We start from the raw sequence: 18,094 nt of genomic DNA, 5'->3' as shown, positions 1-18,094 counted from the left end.
ACTGAAGTCATCCAGTTGGGGCCAGTCAGCGCAGGTGCAGTCCGGCTGTGCGTGCTCCCCTATTGAGCTCCAGTAGCTAAGAGCGCGATGGGGGAGTGCACACAGCCCGACTGTGCCTGCGTAGTATGCTCCAGACCGGAAGACTTTCTGGGGCAATCTGCGGAGGCTACAGGCAGCAGAGGACGGTGGCGAGGGAACGACGGGGCTGGAGGAAGCCCCAGGTATGTATACATTTTTTATATCCCCCGTCTCAAGTTTATTTTAAAGTCACACACAAAAAATAGGTTGAGGTGAGCCAACAGATGGCAAAGATTCTGTTAAATATAGTGAAAGTATGGTTTACATTTTTATTTTATACAGTATTGTACTTTGTATTAAATATTTTTCTGTATCTGTTTTTGTATTATGGAACAAATGATCTGAGTTTCAATTAATCCTGATGTGGAAATGCGCTTTGAAATACCGGTAAGTGTGCTTTGGGTTACAAGCATGTTTCTGGAACAAATTCTGCATACAAACCAAGGTCCCACTGTATATAGGTTACAAAGCGGAGTTTGGAATATGACTTGCATAACAAACACAGCTGTGTAGTACAGCTGGGTCATGTAACTGTGCAAATTGTACAACTACATATCTGGATTACAGATGTCAAATATTGACTGAAGCATTATGTTTTTACTGTATTATAATACATCAAAGCAAAGTTGTAATTTATAAAAATCTGTGGCTTCATCTGGTTGTACTAGCATGACATTATAAGCACATTACAGAGCCTCAAGCACAGTTTGTTATAGGAGACTGATCTTTGATATCTTGCAAGTTTGAGTATCTCCATAGAGGAAATACTAATGGTTTCTTTTATATGTGGTAAAAAAAAAAAAAAAAAGATTAAACATGTTGTAAGTAAACACTGCAAATCCTTTTACACTTGCTCAATCAATGTTGCCTTTAATGATTATCGATTGATTGTTATGGCGACATTTACTGTGATGTAACATCTTTAAATATTGGCAAATCCAGCTCTACTTTGTACAGTCACAGAGTTTCAGAAACTCATGCTGGAGAAAGCAAAACAACAATGTAAGATCCTGTATGGCTCAATTCAATAGAAAACCACCATTTCACCATCTGTTATTTTTACCGCCCTTCGATTGCGACTGCAGTGGAGAGCATTAATATTGATTTTGCTCTTTAATTTGATTAACCTCTCTGGCGATATGATTATTTCCAGATTTTTTTTCCCAAAAGCAGTGCCATTTTTTTTCACAAGCTTTCAGATCCTAAAAATGATACAGCTAGATAGATCTGCGGCAGCCCTGCACATTCCACACTTCCGATGGATCCAACTCAGGATTACTGCTCAGAGCTGCTGATTTCTGTCCCGAGCCTGATGCCCCATACACACAAACAGCGGTCTTTCATGCAGCACAATTGTTGAACAACTTTTGTTGTGAAACAAGTTGAAACAACTAAAAAAAAGTATTTTGCTATTGTTCAAAAAGCTGATAAGACTGATAAGAAGTCAATCCAACTGTTGGATTGACTTCTTATCAGTCTTATCAGCTTTTTGAACAATAGCAAAATACTTTTTTTTTGTGGTTTCAACTTGTTTCACAACAATTGTGCTGCATAGAAGACTGCTGTTGAACGTGTGTATGGGGCTTGACTCGGGGTTACCGCTAAGGAGGTTAAATGTTATCAGTACATTTTGTGAATTTCAAGTAGATTAGATAAAAAGGTTTACATCTATCTGTACTTGATTAGAACCACTGAAAACTGTGTGATGTCTTTTACTAAAAGAATCCTGCACGTATGGGTAATAAACCGTGTTTACTAAATGGATTTATGCATAGCATGCACACACTCACATACGTCATATACAATCTATTAAATATATATATTATAACCAATGCATACAATGCAGGTCACACCTGAAAAATATACGCCATTTCCCCAAAAATAAAATATTGGGTTCGATTCACTACAGTTATCGTGCTCACAAAGAGCAAGTTCATTTTAGTGCCCTCTCGTAGTATGCACACACTAAAATTAACTAGCACTGTGTGAGCGCGATAACTTTAGTGAATCAACCATATTGTGTAAAATGTAGATTAAAACAAAGTGTAAAGATTTGCAAACTATGTCAATCCTATACACACAGCAAATGTTAAAACTGAGAGATAATATTTTTTGAAAAAACTTTTTTTATTTTTATTTTGATGCCAGCAACAGGTTTCTAAAAGTTGGAACAGGCATTTTTACAACTGTGTTGCATCACTCTTATTTTAATAACACTGTATATATCTGGGAACCACTGTAGTTTTGAAAGTAAAATGTTGTCCTTTTTTTGTACCGAATATGAGATTTTGGTTGTTTAATAGTTTCAGGTGTTCTATGTTGCGTTTTTATTTAATAATGCACCACATGTGTTAAACAGTTGACAAATCTTTACTACAGCTACAGTTGTGATACCTGCAGAATGTGGTATTGCAATGTCTTGTTGAAATATGCAAAGCCTTCTCTGAAAAAGAATTAATCTGGATGACAGCATGTGTTACTTTAAAGTAAACTTGATAATATATATCAGTTCTCCAGACACCTCTAGGCTCTTTATTGGGTCCAGCCTTCCTTTCATCTTAACCTTTTAGCCCGCTCAGAACTCTGGTGGGATCCCCAGGAATCATGTGCTGTCCATTTACATGCCCACTCAGTACACGCTCCTACACAGCTCTGTGTAGCAGTCTTCACTGGGAGCATCCCAGGCTTACACAGTAATGTTCACTTCCCGAACTGCGCACGCCTAGGTCACGCTCAGCTATGGTTAATGTGCAGAAGCACAATACAAAAGCATGCGTGGAATAGACAGCGTATGCGTTGGGCTCCAATTGGTCCCGTAGCTGCAAACTTGCACTCGTGGATGCAATGAAGAACTTTGCTAAGAGACAATGTTACACTGGATTTTCACTACTTGCTTGCACAGTATTTCAGAGTGCTGTACTCCTCACCATCATCACTTCTGAGAGACTTCTGTCATGTTCTTTTTATACTCAGTCATGTTACAGATCTGTTGTCCATTCTTTTTGTTGTAGTAGTAAAGAGAAAAACAGGAAACATGCACCATCCATCCAAACAGTAAAGCTTTATTCCTTGGGATGAAACATACAAATATGATGTGGATCCGCACTGAACGCTATGCCAGTGTCAGGCCTTCAGTGGCCTTCAGCCATGGGAGTGGAGGTGGGTGGCAGGCACAAAATCGGGGTTTGTGACGGCCGTTTTACGTCATGCGGACGATTGGTCACGCTGCATTCATTCTTTTTGTTTCCTGTCACAACTTTTTTTGAATTGTGGCGCTTACATCAAATTCAAAATGAGCAAATATATCTTATATAATAATGTGCAAGTGTCTCTGCGGCCCATCCCTCACTACCTGTGTGTGTGTGTGTCCCGTGTTTTGCACTACTGCGCATGTGCAGGGAGGGACAAGAGACACTGGTGAGGGCTGAGGGGGCCAGAAGGGGTGGGCGTGTGCGCACGACGTGCGTGCGGGGCGGACACAGGCATGCGCGCAGTGGAGTGGTGACAGGGCTAAGGTCACTAGTATATTATAAAACAATCAAGTCTCTCAGTTTCAAAACTACAGCAGTTGGTCTTCTTAGTTCCCAAATATTTAGAGTATGGTTAAAACAAAATGCAACACAGTGATAAACAGATGTAAACTGTGTTACGGACATAGGGGTGAAAATCTGCATATATTTTTCAAAAACAATATATATATATATATATTTTTATTTTGCAAATCATCACATTCTGTTTAAATTTAAAGAGGACCTAAAGAGAAGTATACATCACAGTTGATTTAATCCTCATTATACCCTACCATAGGATCGCCAATTGATCGGGTAAATAAATGACTCGTTTGCCAGGAGATGGACATTCGTAGCCCCGCCCCCGTTGGCAAAACACGCATGTTGGTTTTTGGCTGAAGCCTGGCTGAAAACCTCCAGAGCTCTGCAGCCACCTCCATCTATGTTGTCAATGGCCCTAACTCCAGCTCGGCGGCCATCTATCAGGCTGCCAATGCTGAGCTGGGGGTGAATAATTAAGGCACAATGAGGACTAAATTAACTTTAAAGCGGAATATAACCCTGCATTTCAACTTTGCTCTAAAACATTATTTACAGCATATTATATGCAAAAAGCATATTTTTTTTTTTACTAGACCAGCATTTGAAGGGTTAAACACAGAGGTTTCAAGTTCCGTGGAGAGATATGCAGAAGTTCAGAGTGTTACATTCTATTTAGTTAAATGTATCTATTGAGAAATGTTACACACTCTTTGGCTGTCCTCCAGCTCCTTCTCAGTCAAAGAGAGCGAGTCACATTCAACACTTAGATACATTTATGTAAACAAAATGTATCTATGTCAGCTTCGGATGCGTCTGCAGAAATCTCCAGGAACTTTAAAGCTCTGTGTAACCCTTCCAATGCTGGTCTAGTAAAAAAAAAAATGCTGGTTGCATATAATATACTGTAAATAATGTTTTAGAGCAAAGTTGAAATGCAGGGTTATATTCCGCTTTAACGTACTTTTCACTCGGTTGTCTTTAAATTTTACACAGCACTTCAATTTTTTAAGGAAATGGGGTTGTAAAAAGTGCATTATGCTGCCTACATAGACAACTTTTGGCTCCAGTCACCTTTTCTCAAACACAGTGATTGTCTCCAGGGATCTGTTTGAAAAGGTTTAGCCCTAGAGACAGCAAAAAATGACCTAACTCTGTTAGGCCTGGGTTAACACAAGTGGAAGGAAAGTTTGCAAGTCATACTATATTGCATTTTCCATGCCCTATATTCTAACAGTCCAAATCATTACTAGTGAAAGACATTTCTTCAAAGATCAACTCCATAAATGAACTACATAGTTTACAAAGCCACATTTGGAAACATTATGTACCATCGCACACAACGTGTCAGCCTTTAGCATTTTACATAGTAATCTGCCCAGCTACAAATAATTATTTAAATTCAAATAGGCCATTATGGATAGAAATTGAGCTGTGAATTGCACAATTCTAATAACTGTTCAACAAATATACCGTAACCTGAACCTACTTCCAGTTAATACTGCACTGCATAGATTTATCTACTTTTAAAAGACACCATGATTTGGCACACATATACAATACTGTGCAGGTACACCTACACAGATGATCTCTACATTAACAGAAACCAGTCAAAAAATAATATATTTCTAAAGAGGGACTATGCTTTGCAAATTCTTTAAAACTTTTTTTTAAATGTTGCACTTATGAGTGGCAAGTATATAACACAGATCAAATGGATGACCAAAATCAACAAATGTAAACAGCCACCATCAAGAAAAGAAATCTAGAAATGCAGATGATTTACTTTTAGCCATTTGGTGGCATGGTGTCAGTATGTACACAAGAATCAAATGCAAAGTTTGGGCACCAGTGCAACAATCAGTCCATTGCTTGTGTAAATATAGCAAAAACCAGCAGGTTTGTTTATACACAAAATCTAGATTTTGCAAAAGAAAGCATATGTTTCATAACACTCCATCAGAGTGTGAGTATTGTACCAGGTTAGCCATAAGTTAAAAAGCAGACATTTTTAATAAAGATAATACCAGTTACTGTATTGGCTTACCTAAAAGAGAAAGCTTTCATTATAATATATGGTCTTCATCAGACTCATCTTGTTTACTAGCCCCATATCTGAAAGCAAAACTTACACAGAATTGGACATATGCATAATCAGTGTCATTAAAGTGCAAGTAGTGCTTTGAGATTCAGGCCCAATAAGCAGAATAGCAATCTAAATTAGGTATTGCATAATAACCGAAACGTTCTCTTTTAAACTTTTGAGTTAGCTACTAAATGGTAACTCTCCATCAGTAATTGTTTTTTGCTGTATATAAAACATTGGAGGAAACAGCTGGATGCAGTTTCAGGTCCTAGTAGGCATCAATACTCAATTGGGTTATTCCAGTTTATGGTAAAATCCTATTTATGTACAAATAATAAGAAAATCTGAAATGAACTAGCACAATTGAAAAAAAAGAAAGAAAAGAAATTACTGCAGATACATGTGTAGGCAGGATCAAGCTCAGGATCAAGGCAAAAGCTCTGTTTGCCCTGTCCAGTAATTGCACATTCAAGCCAGAAGGGAAGACTTACATACTGATACATGAATAATGGCTAGTGTCTAACTTTTCCATTTATACCTCGATACACAAAGTGTACTTGACAGTTCTAAGGTTGCAAAAGCTGTTACCTATTTGCATCCATATATGTGTATATTCAATGTACATTATGTGCTCATATATGTAGATAATCATACCTACTTCAAATAAAATTTGTCCAGCAGTCATTTTAAAGACAAATGTTCTGTTGGTCAAAAGTGACCTTTTCTTAATTCTCTGTCCACGTAAACTGGCATCTTTTGATTCACGTGAAAATGAAGGGGAAAAAAAAGTTAAGAATTTGCTGGTCTGTGATTCTGGGGAGGACATCGGGATTTAGGAGAACGGGATGCGGCTGTGACAGTTGACGATGTTGAAGAAGAAGAGGAGGAGGATGCGCTACGAGTTTCACCCCCAGTGCTGCACTGCTTCAGCTTACGTCTTTTAGCCAATGGGGCATTCTCCACACTCTTTAAAAATACTCCCTCACGCTTTCCACGGTTAAATGCCTGTAAACAAAGCAAAATACTTGTGAACTGCTTATATATTTCACCTTTAAAAAAAAAAAAAAAAAAAAAAAATCACCTATTTTTTTTTTCTTATAGATCTAAACAGAAATTACTGGAAATATTTTGTTAAAGTTCAAGTACAGAGAAAATAAGCTTAGTTTTTAGATAGCGTGGAAAGGGTCTAAAGCCTCTTTTTGGGGGCCTCTGCTGTGTCCTTGTTGGGAGTTTTTTCCTTCCTCTCTCTTGGACCTACATGGCTTTAATAAGTACCCTGATGGTTCCATGAACAGGAAATGAGGGAGAACAATAAAACACTAATGCTGGGTACACACGATACGTTTTTCCGCTCGATTTTTCACCCGATTGTTTTTTTCCGCTCAATTCGGCACTCGATTCTGCGCTCGATTCTCTTATCTTCCGCTTGTTTTTCTTATCTTTTTCCATTCACTTCTATGAGAAATTGAGCGCAGAATCGATCGGAAGGAATATCGGACATGTCAGGAATTATCTATCGGATCCATCTATCGAGCAGAAAAACGTATCGTGTGTACCCAGCATCAGATTCTAACACTTCCACAGTCCACTTGTATGCAGATGAAAAACTGCATAATGTTCTTACAATCAGGTCTTTATGAGAACAGCATCTTTTACACCTCTTTTGCCATTCGCCCAGGCTGTCTAATGGAGTTTACTACAGCATGTAACCTGAACAGGTGAAGCTCCAAACCATACTAAAAATGTAGCAGGTAATGGGGAATAAAAATATTGGTGTGGGGACAGAATCGTTTACAAACAACATGGCTGCTGTCATTGTATCACAGGAAGAAATAATCATATTCTATTAAAGCAGTATGCAGACAGATATGCTGTTTAAACCTTCTAAACAGTACATAAGATATATAGACAAGTTACTTGTTATAGTTAGTTTTTCATCTCGGATCCGCTTTAAGGTCCGTACACACATCCAATTTTTATCTGCAGGTGACTTGCCAATTTTACCATATCAATGAAGTATGAAAGCATACCTACAGTGTCTGTTCAAGGTATTCAAAATCTGTTGGCCCTCATACTACAAGGAAGTGGTAAAAATGGCCAGTCATCTGCAGATTAAAATTGGATGTGTGTACAGAAGCCTTATGCTATATGCTAGGTACACACAAAACAATTTTCTGAAAGACTTACTGTCAGATCGATTATCTCCAACAGGTCCGATCTGATTTCCGATCAATTTTACATAGTAGTGGACAGAAAATTGATCGGAAAATCGGTTGGAAATCAGATCGGACCTGTTGGAAATAATCGATCTGACAGTAAATTCTGTTCCTAGCATAAGTTGGATTGAGATCTGTGCTTTTACTAGACCATTCTAAGAAATGCCAATATTTCCCTTTAAACCACACCAGTGTAGCTTTAGCAGTATGTGTAGGATCATTGTCTTGCACGTAGGTGGTCCTTTGTTCCATTCTCAAATGTCTGGCAGGCTGAAAAAAAGGTTTTTCTCAAGAATTGTCTTGTATTTAATGCTATCCATCTTTGCTTCAATCCTGACCACTTTTCCTATCTCTGCTGATGAAAACCATCCCCGGGGCATGATGATGATTCATTACTGTTGCAGGGCTGAAACAGCACTAGTTAAATGTTATGTTCGCTAGTGAAGTATCGCAACTTAATTACCCCTTGGGCACGCTAAGTGCGCTACTGGCAGCGTTGCGAGCGTTCCTTAGCAACGGCCAATACTTTTAAGTGCCGTGCAATAGTGACGTATCACTCCCACGTTAATTAATGTAGTAGTGGCTGCGCTAGTGATGTATTGTGGTAGTGATACATTACTATCACGTGGCACTTAGGATAGTGCTAAGTGACGCATGCTATGCTGCCAGTAGTGTGCGTAGCGTGCCTGAGGAGTAATTAAGTTGCATAGTAAATAGCTTGGCGTTTTTGTCCACGGAGAGAGGGGAGGTGGGGCCAGGGGCCGGATGATGCAGTGTCTTCGGGAAGGCTTTGCAGGACAAGATTTCTTAAGTAAATATAACTTTCTATTACAGGGAGATTGTAGGATTTTTGATTTGAGGCTGGAGATCCGCTTTAATTATTTTCTGTAAGCAATGTAATTTTCTGGCCACTGTCCCATAAAACCCCATTCTGCGGAGTGTATGGCTTAAAGCACATCTAAACGGTCAAATATAAATAAATAAATATGAGGTGGGTATAGTTGGAGCTTCTTCTGTGCCTCCATTAACTTTGTGCCCCCCCCCTTGCAGCTTTGCTCCCCCTCCCAGTTTTTTTTTATGACGGGCACATTCTGTGATGGGCCCTCTTTGTGTGTACTCCCCACGGCTATGCACAGCAGACAAAATTGTCTAAACCATGCTTGCCCAGAATGCTCCCAGCAATGACTGCTGTGCACAGCCGGACATGCGAAGAGGACAGAACATGTGCCCTTGCTCTGACTGGGCTAAGCTTTCAAGGGAGCCCCAAGTATGGCCACAATAATTTTTATCTTAATTCAGATAACCATTAAAATGCTCCTATTCACAGATGCTCCTATTTCCACTTTGGATCTTTGTAGCAGCTCTTCAGTGTTATCATTAATGCCCTTGTTGCCCAGTCTGAGTTTTGGTGTGTGGTCTTCTTTTGTCAGGTTTGCAGCTATGTCATATCCCGAGTCATGTAAAAAGGGCACTGCAAATTTGGGTGGAGCAAGCAATGTGCAGTGCCCAGTCAGTAATTTGGGAGCCGAAACAACTAAGATTTGGACGAACACCATGCAAAAATAGATAATAGATCAAAATGAAAAGGTCAGGGTGTACTAAGGGCAATATACATACATTATACAGCCAAATAAAGTACCCCTATACAAACAGCACCACACTGACCAAGATTTCAAATAGAATAATCAATATTACTTTATTTAGACAACCACAGTATACTATATAGTATAAAAACAATTAAAAGTCACCCAAGGGTGACCAACGGAGTGTCAACAAAATACATCAGCAATTTCATATCCACAATAATAATACATGACCAATCAACCTGTTTCTCAGGAATAAATGCAGCCCTCGAGATAAAGTGAATTTTGATGAGCAGCAAAAAGATAAAGGTGCATTGGTGCTAGCAGCAAAAATGGAGAAAAAGTGCTATAAGAGTGATCAAAAATGTAAATGAGTTGAAAAACTATAAAAAAGTAGGGATGGTGAATCTCATCCAAAAAATGCTCCATCATAGCCAAAATGAAAGTGTTATTGTGCTAGCAGCAATGTGGAAATAGAGCATTGCTCCGATAGCAAAAATGCTTATGTGCTGGAGAGGTGCAAAGAAAACAGGGATAGCGAGGGACATACCGTCAAGAGCCTTAATGCATCGCGCGGGATGCTTATGTGCTGGAGAGGTGCAAAGAAAACAGGGATAGCGAGGGACATACCGTCAAGAGCCTTAATGCATCGCGCGGGATGCTTATGTGCTGGAGAGGTGCAAAGAAAACAGGGATAGCGAGGGACATACCGTCAAGAGCCTTAATGCATCGCGCGGGATGCTTATGTGCTGGAGAGGTGCAAAGAAAACAGGGATAGCGAGGGACATACCGTCAAGAGCCTTAATGCATCGCGCGGGATGCTTATGTGCTGGAGAGGTGCAAAGAAAACAGGGATAGCGAGGGACATACCGTCAAGAGCCTTAATGCATCGCGCGGGATGCTTATGTGCTGGAGAGGTGCAAAGAAAACACAGGGACAAGCTGGCAAGAGCCTTAATGCATCGCGCGGGCTAGCACCCGCTTCAAATGAGGCGAGATGAGATTCACCATCCCTACTTTTTTTTATTGTTTTTCAACTACACCAGACACATATGTTTATCATCAACAGCACCTATGCAATTTGGAAAAGTTGCGCCTGTCAGTATAAGTTTGCAGATATTCCTCTAAATGGCCTTGCAAATTGTTAGGACTATCTAAGAAATGGTTGATTTTTCAATTCTGAATGTCAAATGGAGAGATGTGTGGTATAGTCTATTTGCCAGAAAACTGAAAAATGTTTTTATGTTTTAACAGTGGATAGGTATAAAGCAAGATGGAGGTCAATGACAGTCGCTAAAGATCTGGCAGGTTGGATCTTAAGCTATACCTGACACCCGACCGTAGTTCTCACAGCGCCACCACAAGCTGGAAACTGTTCTGTTGCACGTGGTCATCGTCCCTCCCGCATAGCAACACATGCTAGAGGCCTGCAGCGGGTCGGGTACCCCGAAATGCCGGTCGGGTGCGGGTACCCGAATTGATTCAAGGTGCGGGTCGGGTAGCCAAAACAAGCATAAGATAATTCTTTATCTTTTGCCTTCCCAAAATCTGTGATGAATGCTGGCACCAGAATACTTTCTTGCTGACTTGTTTGCTGCTTCTCATCTTTAAGGCTACTTTCCCACCAAGACGTTGCGTTTTAGGAGACGTTATGGTCGCATAACGTGCCCCTAACGCAACGCATGGTGGTGTTGAAGTTGGACGTCAGATTGAGCTGCGTTATGCAGCTCTCAAAGCAGCTGCTCCAGGTTAGTGATAGGAAGTCCGGATCTTTTTAAGGATTCGGATCATTTGAAAAGATCCGGATCTTTTAACCAAATCATTTGAATCATTTTACTAGGGAAGCAGACTGGGTGAAATGACTAGCAGGACAGGACTTTCCCTGCACTGTACATTCTGTATGTTCCTGTTTCTTACAGACAGACATCCACTGTGAACCGAATCTTTCACTGTGATGATCCGGATGATTCAACTCACAAAAAAGATCCGGATCAAATGAACGTTTCCTTCATGATCCGGACAACACTACAGTTCCACCACGAGTCACCACAGTGCAGTGAATATTAAATAGCCATGTGGCTGGCTGCGGAGGAGGAGGAGGGGAGACCTCCTCCTCCAACATTACTGAGCATGTGCAAACAGTCTAACGTGGCTTAGCCAGTATAACGTTTGTTTAAACGTGCTGCGTTACTATGAAACCCAACGTGTGCACTGTGAACCAGCACATTGATTTTACAGTGCTGTGAGTTAGGCTGCGTTACTGGCTGCTGTAACGTGGGACTTTAACGTCCTACTGTGAAACCAGCCTAAAGGAATAGTCAGGCAAAAAATAAAAAATGAGCGTTACTCACCTGGGGCTTTCTCCAGCCCCTTGCAGCCGGCTGTCCCACACTGGCTGCTCCGCTCTCCGCTGCCGTCCCGGGCTCCCCGCATGGTGCAGAGGACAACCTCGTCTTTACTGCGCCTGCGTGAATCGCCGCTGTCAATCATCGCCACGTTGTCTGCGGCGCACTGCGCAGGCATAGAACACTTTCACTAGATGTAGTGTAGATAGGGAGCAGCCTACAGCATACAGGGACATGGATATGGTCTGCTCTGCTATTAGTTGTTTGAGCAGGACTGTTACTTCTTGGTTTTTATTGATTTAAATAAGAGTAAAAAAAAAAAAGTCTTTAAAACACTTCTTTGGCTTTGGTTTGTGTATAAAAAAGGTTTTACTTACTTTACAGCTCCCCAATGTTGCTTTAAATGTGTACTGTATAAGAAAATAGAAAAAGCGGGTTGCGGTCGCGTAGCAGGGGTGGGGTGCGGGTATCAAATTCACCTGAAAGCGGGTTGCGGGTTGGGTGCAAGTATGAAAAATTGGACCCGAGCAGGACTCTCATGCACCATCAGTCAGAGGCTGCTCTGTAGCCTGGCAGCGATCGTTTTCTAATCTCCTGGGCCCCTTTGGGTATTTAGCTTTAGCATGCTCACTAATTGTTTATGGCTAGCACAGACAATTTTGCTGCTAGTGACTTTTGTGCTGTCTCTGAAGAGACATAGAAATAGAATTTACATTTCTATGCTAACATGTTTCACAATTTGAAAGGCAAAAAATAAATGTCCCTTGCCATTATACAATTTCAACACTTGTCAAAAAAGGACTTGTACTTGATATGAAATACGTGAAATTAGTTGTACTTGCCATGAACGTTGCATTCACAAATGTCTTAGTGGCCATGCCACTAGATTCCAGGACATCAGGAGTCATCAGGGGTGTTGATGATAATGGCCGCCCCCCTTGCAACCACTCACTTTCCCTAAGTTCACCAATGCTCAGACGAAATGATGGATCTACAGTTAACAAACCTGAAAATATAAATGAAAGGTAAAGTAAGCTTCTTCTTTTTCACTTAGTTTTATTTGCAAAAGATTTGTGCATTACAGAGTTGTAATTTTCATCATATAAAACATGTAAACTAAGCAGTATAGGAACATTCTCTATGTCTTCATTAGCATTTAACATTAAAGCTTAATAAAAGTCAGACCTTAATAATTAATATTAAGTCAGTCAGTGACATCTCAGTGTTAGGCTCATATCTCTTTTTTCCAAGGTTCAGGACAGCCAATTGGTATAACAGCTCGTTGAACATTAATGGTTAAAACTCATAATTAGTTTGTTCCCCTCCACCCAATCCATTTGCGATTTGAGTTTAGTATCATGTAATATGCTATATAAATGATCCATCAGTCTAATATCCTCTAATCTTGACATCACTAAACTATTAGGAATCGTAGTTTGTTTCCATTGTCGAGCCACTGACCATAAGACTGCACATATTGCAGCATAGTATATCCTTCTAAATTTTTTTGGAACAGCAGGATTAGGTGCAAATAGTAAGGCGTAAGCTTCTTCTTGTTGTGACACAGCAATCATTAAAAAAACCAAAACTCATTTGCACACATAGAAGCAAATTAACAGAGTATCAGAAGAATTTAATTTTACAAACTGACCCACAATGCATTTAAAAACTGTTGAGGCCCTTTTGCTTTTTGGTGTATTGCAGTCTCAAGATAAAAATAATTTAAAGGACACCTGAAGTGAGAAGGACACGGAGGCTTATATATTTATTTTTAAATAATGCAAATTGTCTGACTGTCCTACAGATCCTCTGCCTCTAATACTTTTAGCCATAGACCCCGAACAAGCAAGCAGATCATATATTTGTGATTGAAGTCTGATTGGATTAGCCCAAGGTTATTTTCGGTGTGTGATTCAGACAGATGCAAGGCAGCTAGTTTTGCTTAAAGGCGCGTACACATGCCGCATTTTTACAAATGACGGGCCTGGCAGACCCTCCTGCAGTGCAGTCGTTCTGCCAACAGTTGCACATGAGTACAGGCTGTCAGCAGACTGATGAACCTTTTTTAGTGACGGATCCGCCAAGCAGATCAGTCTGCCGACAGCCTGTACTTACGTGCTACTGTCGGGAGAACGACTGCCCTGCGGAAGGGTCTGACAGACTTGAAATTTGTACAAACACTGCGTGTGTACATGCCACAACAGAGCCGGGACAAAGTCCTCCAGCTGAGACACCAAAGTACGCCCCACCCCAGCCGTCACCCACTTATTGCTATTAAAGTAAGAGGCACCCAAAGACTCCCCCCCCCCCCCTCAAATACCTTAATCCCTAGTTATCTGCCTTGCAGTCACTGCTATGTATCCCCTTTTCTTATTTCTCTTTGCTCCAAACATGGGGGAATTATAGCTGAATGAGTTGTGCACCCCCTCCTACACTGCGCTCTGAGGCTGGAGCCTCTCTCGCCTCTACCTCGGCCGTGTTTAACCACTTTGGGATCGCAGTAAGTAGAATCTACCCAGCATCTGTGGCTTACTAACTCTGATGCGGTGTAGACTACACACTGCGGCTTTCCACGGTCCTAAACCGATCACTATTCCTAGAGGAAGTAAACATGAGCTTTTTCATTGGCTCCTGACTACCGTGAGCCAATCACAGTAATCGGAAAGGGAAAAAATGAATAAAGGAAGCAGGTGTGTCTGTCCCAAATGAGTTCAAAGGAAATAAATATGTCTGCCGCCATACCCCTCTCACTTCAGGTGTGCTTCTGAAGGAACACAATTGCAAAAATTGTAACATTTAGAATAAAATACATATAAGGCGGACATTTATCCCAGATTGAAATACACACATTTTTTTCTTGGTTGAACTTGATGGCCGGATGTCTTTTTTTTTATACCCAACTATGTAACTATGATTATTATTGATTTATAAAGTCCCAACATATTCCATGGCGCTGTAAAAAGTAAGGCACTAACAATGGATTATATAACGTATATATGTATATGTTATGGGCAAAACCAGAAATCGGCCAAAGTAGGAATTGGCTGGCCATTTCTAGAACTGGCTGATTTCACGTCGGCCAAAGTCCAAAATGCTGGCGATTTCTGACATTGGCCGGCCAGTTTGCAAAATGGCCAAAGTCAGTTGGCCTAAGTCCAAAATGCACAAATCCCAGAACATCCCGGGTTCTGTCCAGCACCATGAATGGCACTCGGAACTTCCTCTCTGCTCTGAAAGATACACAACAGCATAATCACCTTTACAGCAAAACATTTCTTTGTTACAGCTTACCGTATTTTCTGCCATATAAGACACACCTGGAACATGGACGCACCAGGTTTACTATATATTTTTTTCCCCTGGTTTTTGCCCTGGGTGTGTCTCTCCAAGATGTGTCCTCCTGTGTCCCCCATGTGTTTTTCTGTGTATCCCCCATGAGTGCTCCTGTGTCCCCCCATGTGTCCCCCATATCATTACATTGTAATTATAAATGAACAAAGCTGAATAGTGGATGAAGGAGTCTGGCTGCTATGGACAACACATACTTTGTTGTCAGTTTGATTTGTTCCACTTTTTACAACTTGGGCCATATGCAATTAACTTTTTCTCCTAGGAGATAATTTTTCATATTCTATTTTAAATAACTTTTCAGCACTTTGAAACTGAAAAAGTACTAAAAAGTAGGTGAAAATGTACTATCAAAATTATTTTGAGTATTTTCTTGCTTGCTGATGGTTTAACGGGCATTTTATTGTCAATTTAGAATTTTTTTTTTCATTTATTGTATTTATAAAGCGCCAACATATTACGCAGCGTTAGGAGAAAAAATGAATTGCATATGGGCCCTTGTCTCATCTGCCTGGTGAGAGAATCTCTCCAGAGGGTTACTTAGGCTGCATATTAGGCGCAGAGTTTGCTGGATAGACTTATATTTGGGCAATTAAATTCCAGCTTAAGAGGGACAAATATTGGGGTCAACTTATACAGGAGGTCGACTTGTATTCAAGGATATACTGTATATACAGTAATGATACAGACACATAAAAATATAGACACTGGCACAAAATATAGAATTGGTAGATATAGTAATTACAGTGATAAATAAAATGATGAATAAAACGTATAACAAATTCCAAGACGTAAAAACCAACAACTAATTCCAAGACACAAAAGTGCGAGAGAACCCTGCCCCTGCAAGCTTACAATCTAAAAAAATTGGGGAGGGGAGGAGGGATCAAGAGGTGGGTACCATATGTATACAATATGCATACCTGGCTCTGTGTTTTTAGGTCATCTAGTAAGGAGTACAATTAGGCTAGAAATTGAAGTGGGAATGGTCTAAATTTTCTTGTCGGAAAAAGTGAGTTTTGAGGGAGCACTTCAAGATTTCAAAGGTTGGAGAATCATGGATGAATATTGTTGGAAGGGAATTCCAGAGGACAGATGAGATATGTGAGAAATCTTGTATACATAAATGCGAGGAGGTGATTCTATCTAGAGGATGACAAAAGAATGTCATGTGCAGATCTGAGTTTATGGTTAGGTTGGTATCTGGAAACTAATGAGATGTACAGGGGAGAGATATTGTGGAGGGCTTTGTAGGTTAGGGTTAAAGGACACCTAAAGTGAAAATAAACTATGAAATAAACAATTGTATCTATCCTCCTTCTCCTAAAAATGACTTTTTAAGATATTCCGCGGTTTTATTTTATATTTAAATCTACATTTTAAGTTTTTACTGTTTTATTGTTTTTGCTCAATGACACATTTATTGAAGTATGCCAGAGTTAAAATCTATGAACTATCGACCATTTTTATCTCTTTCCTGCTCTCAGAAGCCATTTTCTGCTACGAAAGTGTTTTATAGTTGTAATTTCTTATCAGTGAGGGTCACACTGTAGTCTGACACAGTCCTGACTCAGACAGGAACTGCCACTTACATACCTGATGTTTAACTCTTTCAGGCAGAGAAAGAAAAAAAGGAAAACAGCATAGTTGTGTGCTAGGCACTGTACATACACGTCTATCTCATCATGTCACAGGTCACCTCAGGTATCCTTAAAGAGAAACTCCGACCAAGAATTTAACTTTATCCCAATCAGTAGCTGATACCCCCTTTTACATGAGAAATTATTCCTTTTCACAAACAGACCATCAGGGGGCGCTGTATGACTGATATTGTCCGCACAGACTTCATGGAACAACAAACGTGACGTTTTTATTGTTCCATCACATACAAGTGCAATCAATGTCCGACCTGCAAGGGCCGACGATCATTTCGGGGTCCCCTTTGTCAAGGCATAGCAGAAAGTATATGTGCATTGATTGCACTTGTATGTGATGGGACAATAAAAACCTCACTTTTGTTGTTCCATGAAGTCTGTGTGCGGACTCCATCTAGAATACTGTTGAGCAGCCCAGGAGCCCAGCACCAGCATATCCACAGATGCGTGTGCGGTTCTTTTGGAATTGTAGCAGGGGAAAGGACGATCGTAGAGTATCAGCGTGGGCACAGGGCACCAGGGGAAGCCCGTGGTAAGTAAAACTTAGCGGACTTAACTGCTTACCATTTTTGGACGTAAATTCTACGTCCTCAAAAGTGCTCCTGTTTGTTTCAGGACACAGAATCTACGTCCAAGATCAAAAACCGTTGTTCTACTGTCGCACGTGCATGCTCCCACGCATCCCCATGCGCGTGCAGGATGCTTTGTGAAAGTGAATGATTGTTGCTACAGCTAAATACAACAATCATTCAATAACGTTAGAAAAAAAAAAAGTGCTTCACAAGTAAAAACATTTTTTTTTAAAGTGACAGGGTCTTAAAATGAAAAGTGTTTCCCCCCCCCCCCAGTTAAGTTTTAACCCCTACCTAGCTTATTAACCCCTACAATACCTATTTATGCACATTTATTGACTGCCCCTTGTAGCGATCGGATGTGATTGCTAGGATGACAGTTTGGGGCCACAATGCTCTACAGATGCATTGCTCTGCTATTGCCTAGCGATGCATCTGTACAGCACTGGGGGCCTCCCCGATCTGTCGCCCTAACCATGAAAAAAAAAAACCAAGCTATTTACTGCATTAAATTGACAGGCGTTTTTTCTCGAGGAGAAAGGGGAGGCGGGGCCAAGCAGCGGAAGTGTAGTGTTGTGGGATCTTCGGGGCTGCTTCGTGGGACAAGACTCCGGAGGTAAATATAACTTTTCATTACAGCAGTGCTGACAGATTTTTATTTTTT

At 40.4% G+C, this 18,094-nt stretch overlaps 1 protein-coding gene across 2 annotated transcripts in view; it reads right to left on the bottom strand.

Annotated features, from left to right (window-relative positions):
• The window catches only part of LOC137538816 (ribosomal protein S6 kinase alpha-5-like), a 332,016-nt gene that overhangs the window by 113,242 nt on the left and 200,680 nt on the right, over positions 1-18,094 (bottom strand). Inside the window, exons 16-17 of one of the 2 annotated variants that reach the window (XM_068261164.1) lie at positions 12,698-12,861; positions 6,371-6,717 (exon numbers count right to left, since the gene is read on the bottom strand). In XM_068261164.1, coding sequence (XP_068117265.1) covers positions 6,502-6,717; positions 12,698-12,861 — 380 coding nt within the window. In that variant the 3' untranslated portion in view covers positions 6,371-6,501. Of the gene's footprint in view, positions 1-6,370; positions 6,718-12,697; positions 12,862-18,094 lie in introns of those variants that run through there. The other variant, XM_068261165.1, reaches the window with a different exon arrangement.

Source organism: Hyperolius riggenbachi, chromosome 11 (assembly GCF_040937935.1).
Source record: "Hyperolius riggenbachi isolate aHypRig1 chromosome 11, aHypRig1.pri, whole genome shotgun sequence".
In the NCBI taxonomy this organism is placed as follows: Eukaryota; Metazoa; Chordata; class Amphibia; order Anura; family Hyperoliidae; genus Hyperolius; species Hyperolius riggenbachi.
This window is presented reverse-complemented; position numbering and strand designations above follow the sequence as displayed.